General features: G+C 37.8%; 1 protein-coding gene across 1 annotated transcript in view; it reads left to right on the top strand.

Annotated features, from left to right (window-relative positions):
• Positions 1-1,310: 1,310 nt before the first annotated feature.
• SH2D4B (SH2 domain containing 4B) overlaps positions 1,311-13,187 on the top strand; it is a 218,836-nt gene continuing 206,959 nt past the window's right edge. Inside the window, exon 1 of the mRNA XM_044662772.1 lies at positions 1,311-1,494. Coding sequence (XP_044518707.1) covers positions 1,311-1,494 — 184 coding nt within the window. The remainder of the gene's footprint in view (positions 1,495-13,187) is intronic.

Below are 13,187 nucleotides of genomic sequence, written 5' to 3'. Positions count from 1 at the left end.
TGACCTGCCCAGGGTCACACAGTCTGAGGCCATATTTGAACCTGGAGATGGACTGTCCATCTCCAGGCCTTGCTCTCTATCCACTGAGCCACCTAGCTATCCTTCTTTACCAGTTTTTAGAACTCACACATTGGAGGTGTTTGATTTCCCACTGGCACATCTATTCATATACAAATAAACAGATCATCTTGCCAAATGGGCAATGACTGTGCTTAAGGAGCAGGAATCCAATTGCTGTCTTTCTTCCTCCTCAAGCCACCATGAGGATTTAAAGCAGATTGTCAGTATATTTGTTCTTAGCTTTTACATTTTTTTTCCACTTTAAGTTCCAGCTACTTTCCACCCTCTCCCAAATCAGAAATAGTGTTTTACTGATATCAGGGAATTCCATTAAGTAGCAAGAGTTCACCATTTACTTAAACAGAAATCTCATATCTTTCTTGAGTCAGAGGTGGAAATTGAATTAAAAGTACTAAGGCTGACAGACAGTTTACATGAGCTCTTGAGAGCTGACTCTTGTCTGGCTAATATTAATTCGATGCTATTTTAAAAGACAGAATAAAAAAAAAAAGATTCACAACATTTCCCCCCACCAAGACGTCAGCTCCATCACTGAGTGCCGCTGAGGAAACCCGAGTAGTGATGGAGAAGACAGGAGCGGGTGCCACCTTCACTGGAGCTCAGTTCCACAGACTCCCTCTGAAAACTGGCCCTGTAGCCTAGGAAATAACAGGCAAACCCATCTCTCCTCTTATCGGCAGAAGAGAGATCAATTCCCAGAGGCAGGTGGAGTGACATAGATATTGCTGGTGTTGTTGTTACTTTCAGTCAGTTGATCACTCGACACTCTGCTGTTGGCTGCTCGTGTAGGCTCCTAGCCTGGGACTGCAGGCTGGTAGAGGCTGAGAGAGGGTCCAGCTTCCTTATCCATCCTCCCAGGGCTCCAGGGCCTTTCTGCTGAGTGATAGAACAGCTGGGGATAAAAACTTAATGGCTGATTTTGTGGCATGAAGCAACCTCCCCGCTCAAAGCAGCTCATCCTCTGTCCTGGTCCTAGCTCTCTTCCATCTGATATCTGTGACTACTTCTGCAAGACAAGATGAGTGGAACAGCTCTGTGAATGCTCAAGGAAAGGAAAGATGTCCCTTATAGGAGGATCATGGGAGCCTAAAGGACACTGAGAAAGAACTGGAGGAGAGGGCTCCCGGAGGCTGATCCCAGTGACCCTGGGCACGGCGGCTTGGGATTTCTGCTCCTGCCTGGCCTGCCGACGGGGACTGGAGCCCATTCCACCCTACCCAGTGGGCACCATGCTACAGCAGATCCTGAGGGAAATGTATATTGACCCAGAGCTCTTGGCAGAGTTGAACGATGAACAGAAACACATCCTGTTTTACAAGATGAGGGAGGAGCAGCTGCGGCGCTGGCACGAGAGGGAAGCGAGGGCAGCGAGGGAGGAAGCTGAGGGGGGTATGCTGCGGAATTTCAGGCGAGGTAACTGGGCCTCCTTGACAGTGGAGGAATATTGGAGGGATGGGTGGGAGAGATGAGAAAGGGGGTCTGGGATCATAGGCCTTAACAACCATCTAGTCTGGTGCTAACAGATATGGAAACTGAGGCTAAGAAGAGAGAGGTGATTTGTCCAAAGTTTCATTAAGTACTAAATGGAAAATCCTGGATTTGAACCCAACTTCTCTTTCTCTAAATCCTATGCTCTTTCCATCATACTGTGCTGTGGCATTCACTGGGAAGAGCTGGGAACTCTTATAGAATTTTTCTCTTTGGAATAAATTGTTATATCTGGGACATAATCTTCTTTGCTTGGGTTTTGTTCTCTTCTGGACAAGGAGAAAAGGAGTCGACTGAGAAATAAAGCAGCATTCCTATTTTCAAAATCCTACGCCTCCTCTGCCCTTCTCTAATTTATGTTTTTATTTTGAGAGTCTGTCTATACTTAGTATAGAAACTTCCCATCTAGCGTTGCCTCAAGGTGACTGAGCTCTAATCATAGGCCAGAACTCTGGGCACTAGGTGAAGTCACTTGGGAAAACTTGCAGTTCTCTGAAAGCTTGGGCAAGGGAGCAGGTAGAAGTGACATTTAGGGAAAGAACCAGTTCATAAGATTTAGAACTAAGTGACCTTAGAGGTCCTTGAGTCCAGTCACTTTTATTTAATAGATAAGGATTGAAGATGACATAGTCTCAGGATATGCAAGTTTGATTGGTTCCAGAGCAGGAGAACTCTGCCATATGAGAGAGAGGCTGTGAGAGTGAAGATGTCTATTCTTTGGGTTGATCTCTTATTTGAACTCCTTGTTTTGGGGTTGGATTCTATTCTTACCACCCTGTCGATTCTGATACCCACCTTGTAAAAGCTCCTTCCCACTGTAATTTAAATCACTTGCTTCTTTCTGTTCCTGGTAGACAGAGGGAACAGTTATTTACTCACCATTCCTGAGCTATCTCTGGTGTCCCTTTCCTTATTTCTGAATACCCACATCTGTGAATAAGACAGGGTGACTGAGACAACTTTAGAATGGGACACCTAAACAGCCTCCTTCACAAGGATGTTCTGAAGATAAGAATATAAAAAGAGACAGTCCATCCTCTTATTGTGCTCCGAAGGTCAATAAACACTTGACAGCTGAATTAAATTCAATCAACATTTATTAGGCAAGGCAATGTTGAGGCTAATCAAGGCACAAGACCTTCTTGTCTCTTGAAGTCAAGGAATTTAGAGATTGATTATGGAGGATTTGTCTCCATATTCAAAGAAGTATAATACAGAATAGAAGTTGATAAGGACTTTGGAGAGGTATAGATTAAGGACTATAAGAGATCAGAAAAGGGAGAGAATTTCTGGCTAGAGAGATCAGAGAAGGCTTTATAGAGGAAGGGATGCTTGAGAGGGTCTTGAAGGAAGAAGAAAATTTCACAGTTGTCAACGAAAGATAGCATCAAGAATACCCTTAGCAGAAAAGATTATGTCAAAGGTAGGAGGTTGGCAAAGGGATTGGAGGCAAATTGTAGAAAGGATGAATGTAAGCTTCAGCACCTCCTTATCAAATCTGGGATCAAATAGAAGACCCTCTGGCATTCAAAGTCCTCCATAACATGGTCCCCTTTTACCTTTCCAATTTCCTTATATCTTACTCCCCATCACGTACTTTGTAGCCCAGTGACACTGGTCTCCTTGTTGCTCCTCAAACTAGACACACCATCTCCTGATTTCTTACATTTTTGTTCATTATTCTCCATGCCTGGAATACCCTTCCTTCTCAGTTCTGCCTCCTGGAGTCATTGTTTTCCTTTGAGTCTCAGCTAAAGTCCAATATTCTACAAGAAGCCATACCCGATCCCTTTTAATACAAGCTATTTCCCTCCATTGACTATCTCCAATTTATCCTCTGTATATCTCATTTATACAATATTGTTTTCATGTTGTCTCTGCAATTGTGAGTTCCTTGAGAGCAGTGACTGTCTTTTGTCTTTGTTTTCTCAGTGTTTAGTATAGTGTTTGGCATATAATAAATGCTTAATAAATGTTTATTGATTGAGTAATCAATTAGTCTAAAATGAGAATGAGTGTGGTATGAAAGAAAGTTGGAAATGGGACTTACAGTTAGATTGGGGAGGATCTTGCATTCTGGGCTAGTAAGTTTGGACTTTATTCATTAGGCAATGGGGAGTCAGTGAAGAGTTTTGAGCAGGGGAGTGAGTAATATTCAAACTGTCCATTGGGAGGATTACTTTAATAGCAGGGTGTGGAAGAGATGATATGGGAAAAGAGACCACAAGATAAGAGATCACTTAGATGGCTATTACAATTGTACAGAGGAGAGAGATTGTTTATGTCTGGGAAAAAGAAGTTAGCCTTGTAGTCATCCACTGCCTAACGTTGTTCATTAGTTCTGTAAAAAACATGACATATTATAGGAAGCAGTGAATTCCACAGGAACAATGTTATAAATGGAAGATTTATCCTTGTGACATGAAAATTTGGATTATAAATAGAGTCTTGAGCAATCAACCAACCAGCTTTTATTTGGCTCTATGCCAGGAGCTCTTCTAAGTGCTGAAGATTAAAAAGGAAATTTCCTGCTCTCAAGGAGCATGCATCTTAGGAGGACAAAGAGCACATTCACATATTAAAAAATGCAAAATACATGTAAAGTCAATACAAGGTGATTTTGGTAGGGGAGATGGCAGAGGCAGCTGGGTGGGTTCAGGATTATCAGGAAAGGCTTCATGTAGGAATGAACTTGATCTGAACTTTGAAGGAATCTTGGCATTCTTAGAGGCAGAGGAGAGAAGAGAATATATTCCAGGCAAAGGGAACAACCTGTGGTAAGGAAGAGAGTTAGTTTTACATATGAATCTGGGTCCATAAGAGGATCCTCTTTCCCTCATGCCTGAATTAACCACTGGTTTCTCAGCTCTAGTCTCTCCCCACTCCTGTCCATTTCCACTCATTTGTCAAACCTATCTTCCTCTTCCTTTTCAATAGACTCTAGTGTCTCCCTAATACCTCTAAAACCAAGTAGCAAATCTTCTGTTTGGCTTTTATTGTGGAGTCAGGATTAGAAGTAAGAGATCTGGTGTCTGTGGGGATTAAAGTCACAGGTTAGGGAGGGAAGTTAGAGGAAAGGAACCTCAGAGAACTGAGACCCAAGGAAGTTATGTGACTTGCCCAAGGCTGTCTAGGTAGAAAGTAGCAGAACTAGGGTATAGAACCAGGTAGCACTCTTTCCATTATAGAGGGCTTTGTTTACATGTTTTATTCCAGGCTAGCTGCCACTGAGCTGTTCAGAAGCCAGAGCTCTCAAGGAAGCCTGATTGAGTGTCAAACATGGGGTAAGGGGTGATGAGGCAGAAACTTTCCAGAGGCTTCCAGAATCAATGGACAATTCTTAGCTGTATAAATTAAGAAGAAAGAGAGTGAATAGAAAGCTTAGAGACCTGGGGAGGTAGCCACAGTCTCTGTGCTAAACTATCAGGGCAGTTACTCTGCTAGTTCTAAGGTTTATGTCCACAGATGAACTAATGTCATTTTTTGTTGTCCTCTCATAGGACTATGGACAATCAGTCAGAAGAATTGGGTACTATTCAGATGAAATAATCTATACTTAATCAACTTTAAAAGGTTCCATCAGCAGCAGCCATTGTTATGAGGATTATTATTTAGAAGAGGGAGGCAATGTGGAATAGTGGATAGAAAGTTGATCTTGAAGTCAGGAGGACCTGAGTTCAAGTCCTGACTCTGATAAATACTGGCTATGTGACCCTGGGCAAGTCATTTGATCTCTCATTTCTCTAAACATCTCTCTAAGATTGATAAATGATCAAGAAGGTGCTAAAGGAATTTCCTCATCCAGGAGTCCCCTATACTAATAGAATCCTAGGTGCAATCCCTATCTCTATAATGTTATTCCCTTTTTCTTTTGATAAATTCTGGTCTTAGTCAAAGTGATAGTTTACTATTATTCTTTTAGTTTAGGTCTTGTAGAATGTTGCACAGTTAGATCACTTTTCAATGTAACTGAATAAAAGTTTTGGGTTGTAAAATCTGCTATTTACTATCTCTGAGACCTTGTCCCTACTCTAGGCCCTAGTTTTGTTCAGTTGTTTCAATCATGTCTGGTTCTTTGTGACCCCATTTGGGATTTACTTGGAAAAGATACTGAAATGGTTTGCCATTTCCTTCTCCATCTCATTTTATAGATGAGGAAACCAGAGCAAAGTGGTTTAAGTGACTTGCTCAGAGTCACACAGCTAGGATGTGTCCAAGGATAGATTTAAACTCAGGAAGATGAGTTCTCCTGCATTCAGGTCTGGCACTTTATCCTCTGTCACCTATGGACCTCAGTTACTCATTAGTAAAATTGGACACTTGGACTAGATGGCCTCTGAGGTTTTTTTTTCTAGCTCTAAATCCAGGATTCTTGGAAAGTATCTTTGGAACAACTCCAGTAGCAGATGAGACTTCAAGGATGATCCATACCTGATCTTTATACTTTGCATACTTTAAAGGCTTCATCCTTGGCAGCTATTATTATTAGACTTTTTGTTATTCAGAAGAGGGAGGCAGTGTGGAACAGTGGATAGAGAACTTGGCCATCTTATTTGGATTTCTTCTGTTAGGTTTCTCTCTCTGTCTCTCTCTGTCTCTGTCTCTGCCTCTCTGTGTCTCTTTCTTTCTCTGTCTCTCTGTCTTTGTCTCTCTCTGTCTCTTTCTGTTTCTCTGTCTCTCAGTCTTTCTCTGTCTCTGTCTCTCTCTGTCTCTTTCTCTCTCTGTCTTTGTCTCTCTGTCTCTCTCTGTCTCTGTCTGTCTGTCTGTCTCTCTCTTGATCTCTCTCTCTGTCTATCTCTCTCTGAGACCTTTGGTTTCATTGGTGCAAGGAGCAGCCAGAGAGTAACATCCACCCTGAATTCAGATAGGAATCTTTTTTGCAACTTAAATTCATAGTTACCCAGAGCACCAAGGGGATAAGTAACTCGTATAGGATTATACAGTTAACATGTATCCTAGGTAGGACTTGACTAATTCTTCCTGATTCTAAGACCAACCACTATTCCCCAATTCCTCTTTACTTTGAGATCTTTAAAGCATTTGGTTACACATAGCTTGGAGATTTTGAGTGTTTGGTATGGTACCTCTATGAAAAACCTTGTTTTTAAACTTTTATGGATTAATGCTATATCCATATGGTTATATGAAATAGTTCTCTCTGTTATAACTGCTTCATTTCAGTAGAGTTTGTTCACTGAATTCTCAAGGTATTTTAAGATCAATATTTACAGTAGGGGGATTTGTTTTCTGTTGTTTAATGAAACATAGTAAGCTTCTGATATGTAATCCTAGCCACCAGATTGTGTTTTACAAGGCATATGGTTTGTTGTTATTGTTCTTCAGTCATTTCAGTCATGTCCAACTCTTTGTGACCCTATTTGGATTTTCTTGGAGTGGTTGGTCATTTCCTTCTCAAACTTGTTTTACAAATGAAGAAACTGAGGCACCCAGTTAGGAAGTGTCTGAGGCCAAATTTGAACTGAGGTAGAAGAGTCTTCTTGACTCTGATCAGGTCCAATTGTGCCACCTAATTGCTTCTAAGGTATTATGTAAGTTATTATATAGCCTGAAGTGATGTGGTATTCAGTTCATTTTTAAAATAAACAATTTCCTTTAATAATCTCTAAAAGAGCATTGGCTCCAGCATCAGGTAGTTCAAATCCCACCTCAGATAACCAATATACCAAACTACTTTTGTGACCTGAGGCATGTCACTCAATTTCTCTGTGCCTCAGTATTTTCTTCTACAAAATGGAGTCAGATTGTATAGTACCTGATATTCCTTTCAGTTCCAGATCTCTGATCCTATAAAGTCACCTGTAATTTGTGGTAGCAATGACCCAGCCATTAAACTATTAACTATAGAAACTGTTGTTTCCATAAACAGATCTGTTCAACTCTGCTATTTCTTTTACTCTCTGTTGACATATTGTTGGCCAAGTTAATGTGGAGTTAACCAATGTAGGGCCTTTTGATTCCATTTTTTATCTTAACTTTTTCATAGGTCCCATTCAGAAACAAACTACTTTTGGTTACATTAGACGAATTGGTGTGTTTTTATTGTCAACTATTTCTCAGCAAAGAGATATCTACTTATTCCAAAAGGGTTTCTATCAGTTTTTAACCTGTTTATGATATGTTTTGTAAATTTATATTAATCTTATTTTTCCTTTTTTGTAAAAAAATAGTCATTTTTCCATAACCGGTTTAGGATGATATCTTGTGTTTTGTGGATACTGTATAGGTTTTGACTTTATGCTTTCCAAATGTTATGATCCATTTTAGAATTCAAAATGTTTATGTTAAGATTGTGTGTTGCATAGGTGTTGATTTCAGGATACCAGTAAATCTTAGTATACAGAAATACTTTCTCCTTGATTGTTTTATGCTTGGTGTCTTGCTTGGAAGAGACTAAGGAATTTTTAAGTATTGTTTTTGTCAATTGATTCAATCTGACTTTCAAGCATTAACCCTTTGGTTTCTATCTTTTCTTGGTGTATATTAAGAATTTTATACTTGTCAAATTGAAATTATATTTTGATATTACTGGAAAAAGATTCCATGAGATAGAGAAAGCAGATATTATGGATTTTATTGGGAGTGGGGTGAGGGTTGAACCAAATAACTTAAAGTCATCCAAATATATCAAATGATTAATAAGACATTGAAGTATGACTCCCTCTTTAACTTGAAAGCCATACTCTTTACTACTTAGGAGAGTTGTCAGTGAGTTTAAAAATCAGGTAAATCATAAAGGACTTACATAAAGGACTTCCATCTGTGGAAGATGCTATGTTTTTACATCCTGGGTATTATTGTATTAATGATATCTGTTAAAATGAGAACAATTTTCTAAGTGGACATCTAATATTCTAGTATTCTCATATACTCTCTACTTAGGTATTTTATGTATTTTAAAAATGAAAATATGCCACAAGTGTGGAACTAAAAAGCCTGTAATAATTGATGAAGTATAAATGATATTACACTTTTGGGTGGCTCTTTCTATAATAACAGAATTAACAAGAAGTTGCTCTTTGGATCGCTGGCATCTCTTGGTACCTCCTTTTTACTCTTCAGGAATATATTGCTTTTTTTAAAGTGTCTGTGGTTTTTTTAAAAATATAAATAAGCTAAACATGATTTGTATAGATTGCATGAGCAAGAAATTTACCTATATCTGAAAGAGTCACTGGAATTATCATCTTTGAGTAGAAGACATGTGATATCTTCTATTAAGAAAGGTAAGTTTTGGCTTGTGTCTGAGAGGAAGATTTACTGTTAATTAATGTGCCACTTCAGAGCATCTGAACTAGTAATTATGGATTTTATCTGGGTCTGTGACTTTGCAATTTTTAAAAGCTAAAGTTTATGTTGTCTCTCTTGATTTAAACTATTGGATTGTTCATTATGTTAGTGTGTGGTGAAAACTCTGATGCTAATCTTCTATCCTCTATTCGCAAGGTAGGCTGGGTCCCCAGAGCAAGGCTACTACTTCTCTCCTTAGTGTTCTATGGGGTCCTAGAGCACTGGGGGGTAGGAGAATATGCCTTTGCCAAAGTTCATGAAGAAGCCCCCCATCATTATGTGTCTCCCCATGATTCTCAGGTGATATAAATTACTTGACTAGACTGAATAATAATGACCAACTCTTCATGACCCCATTTGGTATTTTCTTGGCAAAGATAAAGGAGTGATTTGCCATTTTCTCCTCTACCTTATTTTACAGATGAAGGAACTGAGGCAAACAGGGTTAGATGACTTGTTTTGGTTCACACAGCTAGTAAGTGTCTGAGGTTGGATTTGAATTCAGTTCTTCCCAACTCCAGACCTGGTGCTCTATCCACTGTACCACCTAGATGTAATAATAATAATAATAACAATAATAACAATACCTTAATAATTAATAACAATAGCTACATTTTATAATGTTATGTGCCAGGCACTATATTAGGTACTTTGCAATTAATATCTCATTTGGCCTCCTAACAACTCTGGGAGATAGGAGCAATTATTGTGATCATTTTACCCATGAGGAAATGGAGGTAAACAGAAGCTAACTTCATTGCACAATGAGGTAGGGTCAGAATTTTAATCTGAATTCAGGTCTTGACTCCAGACCCCCTGTACCCCACTGCACCAGTCAAGAAGTATTTACTAAGGAGATATAGTAAGGAAATTTGGCCACAAAAGATCCCTCTAAGAATCTGTGAAACATTCTCCCATCAAATCTCAGCTCATATCTCTGATTGATTTGTTCAATGGAGGTATTCATATCTGACAAGGCTATTAAGGTGGAACATTTTGCTTCTTTAAGAGGGGTAAGTGGAACAGGATGATTGATGCACTCAACAATACAAATGGTATGCAAGTTTCTTGTTTTGCATGATTCAATTTCCATTTTTGTTGAGTTGGGCTTCTTGACATTATACAGATGACCAGAAATAGTTTTCCTTTCTTCTGCTTTCTTTGTTTCTCAAGCCTCTATAGTAACAGAAGTTTTTGACTGATATTAAATTGTTTATTTTATTCTTTGTGTTTTAATTCCCTGTTTTGATTTTAACTTGATTTTCAATTTTTTTATAACTTTCATTATAATTATATTTTGATTTAACCAGAAATATTTTGCTTTATGCATTTAAAGCATAGTCTGAGTAGGAATCTGTAGGCTTCATGAAACTGATGAATGTGTCCAAAACATATGCAAAAATAAGAATCCTTGCCTTAATCTTTTGCTTTTTGCTTTTAATTGTTGATTAAGGCAATCTCAAATTTTTAATATATTTCTCCTTTCCAGATTTTTCTGTTATTTTGTTTTGCATTTGTGTGATATGGAAGTTACATTTCTCTTCACTCAATACAGATTTCATTGTCCAGTGCCTTTCCATTTGTCTTTAATATATATATATATATTTCAAATCAGATGTAGCATTTGATGCCATTCCTTGGGCATATAATGCCTAGCTATCACTCTTATTAAACATGAAACAATGCAAATATGCAATCAAAGCCCTGTATAGAGTATCCCAAAAGTTGGTGCCATTTTAAGTGTTAATCATTTAAAATGGCTTCAAGACTGGACATTATATAACCAGAAAAGGAAGTGAGATAACTAGATAGTGAGAACAAGGGCTAAGAGGATAGCCTTTGCTTTACTTTGGTCCTGTGAGAAGTCAAGCAATAGCAGTGTTGGGACATGAAATGAAAGGCCAGCAGCATATCAGATGGGGCCCCTCTGGAGGACATTTTGGAAGTAACAGACAAACAATGCACATGATAAAAGGAAAGGATGTTCTGTGATCTGCATTTTTGGAAGGCATATTTATATTGATGAAAACATTGTTCATGCAATGTCATTCACATTATTATTGTTATTACCATTATTACTCCTGATTCTTTCACTTGTTACCCAGGGGACCTGCAGCAAATAATAGTAATATAACTATTTAAGTCTTAAACATACAATATCTTATTTGAGTCTTTTGACAATTTAGGGAAATAGGTACTGTAGTATAATCATCCTTATGTTGTAGTCATGGAAAGTGATATTTGTGAAGTAACATAATTTGCCTCTGGGCACATAAATATTAAAATTGGGGTTAAGTGGGAATTTGTGCTCAGATCTCTTCTGACTTCAAGTTGAATGATCTTTCCACAGCACTACATTGCCTTATTATTCTGAACTTCAATTTCTTTATCTGTAAAATGGAGCTGCCTTCTTCAGGGGGTTGTTGTAAGGAACACACTGTCACATATTAGGTCCTTAAGTGTTTATTAATTGATGATAATGGGTAGCTTAATGGATGTGAAAGTGCTTTGTAACTGAAAAGGAAATATACATATGAGGTAATTAATTCTGACTAGAAATCAGTCTTGGCTATTTTCAGTGGGATAGGTTTATTTATTTATTTTCAGAAAGACATTTTACTGATGTGTTTGTTTTCAGGTCATTGTCATTTCATCCTCTCTCACTGATTAAATCTTCTATAATGACAAAGAAAACCAATCAGGCAATAAGCAAATGACAGTGACTGGATATGAGCATGCCTACAATATTTTGTCTTAGTAGCCACCTATTTGAGAGGAGTTATGTGTCCTGAGATTGTTGTTGCTTTTCTTATTACTTAGAACTAATCTTCGTTTTAGTGATTTTTTTTATTTCCTCTACAATCATCATGTATATCATCACTTTCATTATAGTAATTTCATTTACCATAAGTTCATTTAAATTTATTATTTCTCTCAGTTTCTTGTATTTATAATTTCTCTTTAAAATTTTATTAATATCTTTTGTTTTTATATCACCTTCATTTCCAATAGATACCTCTGTCTACCCCTTATTATTCCTTATTGCTCAGTAATAATATTCCATTGTATTCATGTCATTGATTTCTTCTTTCTTCTTTTTCCTTTTTCTTCCTTTTCTTTCTCTTCTCTTCCTTTTTAGACTTTTCCCAATTAATAGACATCTATTTTGTTTCCAGTTCTTTCCTGCAAAAAAAAAAGTATGATTATGGCTCTTTTGGTATTCATTGAACCCTTTTTCTGCCATTGGCTTCCTTAGGAAGGACAAAGAAGGGTAGACTATGCCTAGTCCAAGGGTATGTCTAACATATATATTCTTATATAATTCTAAACTGAAATCCAGAATGGCCAGATCATGTCCCAATTTCATCAATAGTGTATCAGTGTACTTATATTCCTTGTACATCCTTTAAAATTCACTGTTCCCATTTTTTCTGTTATCTTTTCCAATTTGCAATGGGAGGTAGTGAATACTTGATTTTGACAGATGCATGACCCTATGCTGATTTTTCAAATTATTTAAAATCACTCTATACATTCAATAGCCAGGGAAAAATGGTATGTGTGTTGGAGGCAAAATTTGGCCTCCTTGTTTATTCTCTCTTCTAATTACAAATGACTTGGCTAGTCACACAGCCTAATTTGTCACTGATAGGCAAAAATAGAAAAAAGTCTTTTGAGCTCCACCCTCCTTATAGTGCGAGAGCATCAATCAGATAGACTGGGTGACAGTTGCTCTGAGGGGAAGACAGATACCTAAAATGTTAACTGGGAAAATATTTATATGACAATTTGTCACACTGTTGACATCTGCATTTCCATATATAAATTATACATTAAACTTATTCAGCTTTCTCAGTGCAAGAGACTATTTTCTGGGCAATTAATTTTCTGATTTATAAAAGAATGAGAAAAAGCAAGAAAAGCATACCAGAAATCTAAGGACCATGTGTATGAATTGGGTTCAGAAAAGACATATTTCTTATGTTCTGTGTTTTTAGAATCTTCAGTAGGGTTCTGGAATTCTTGAGAGAAAGGGCCATCCCTAGAGGAGGATTATGAATGGTCTTGTTGTTTTGTCAGGACACTTGATGAGATTCACAAGATAATTCCAGGATCCTTAGCTCTGGGGTTTTCAATTTTATTCTTTCCACACTTTGGAGCTTCTTTAATGTTTTCCCACTAAAACTACCAAATCCTTTCCCTCCATCTCTTCCTCTCTCCCTCCTTCCTTCCTTCCTTCCTTCCTTCCTTCCTTCCTTCCTTCCTTCCTTCCTTCCTTCCTTCCTTTCTTTCTTTCTTTCTTTCTTCCT

This window comes from Gracilinanus agilis, chromosome 2 (genome assembly GCF_016433145.1).
Source record: "Gracilinanus agilis isolate LMUSP501 chromosome 2, AgileGrace, whole genome shotgun sequence".
In the NCBI taxonomy this organism is placed as follows: Eukaryota; Metazoa; Chordata; class Mammalia; order Didelphimorphia; family Didelphidae; genus Gracilinanus; species Gracilinanus agilis.
This window is presented reverse-complemented; position numbering and strand designations above follow the sequence as displayed.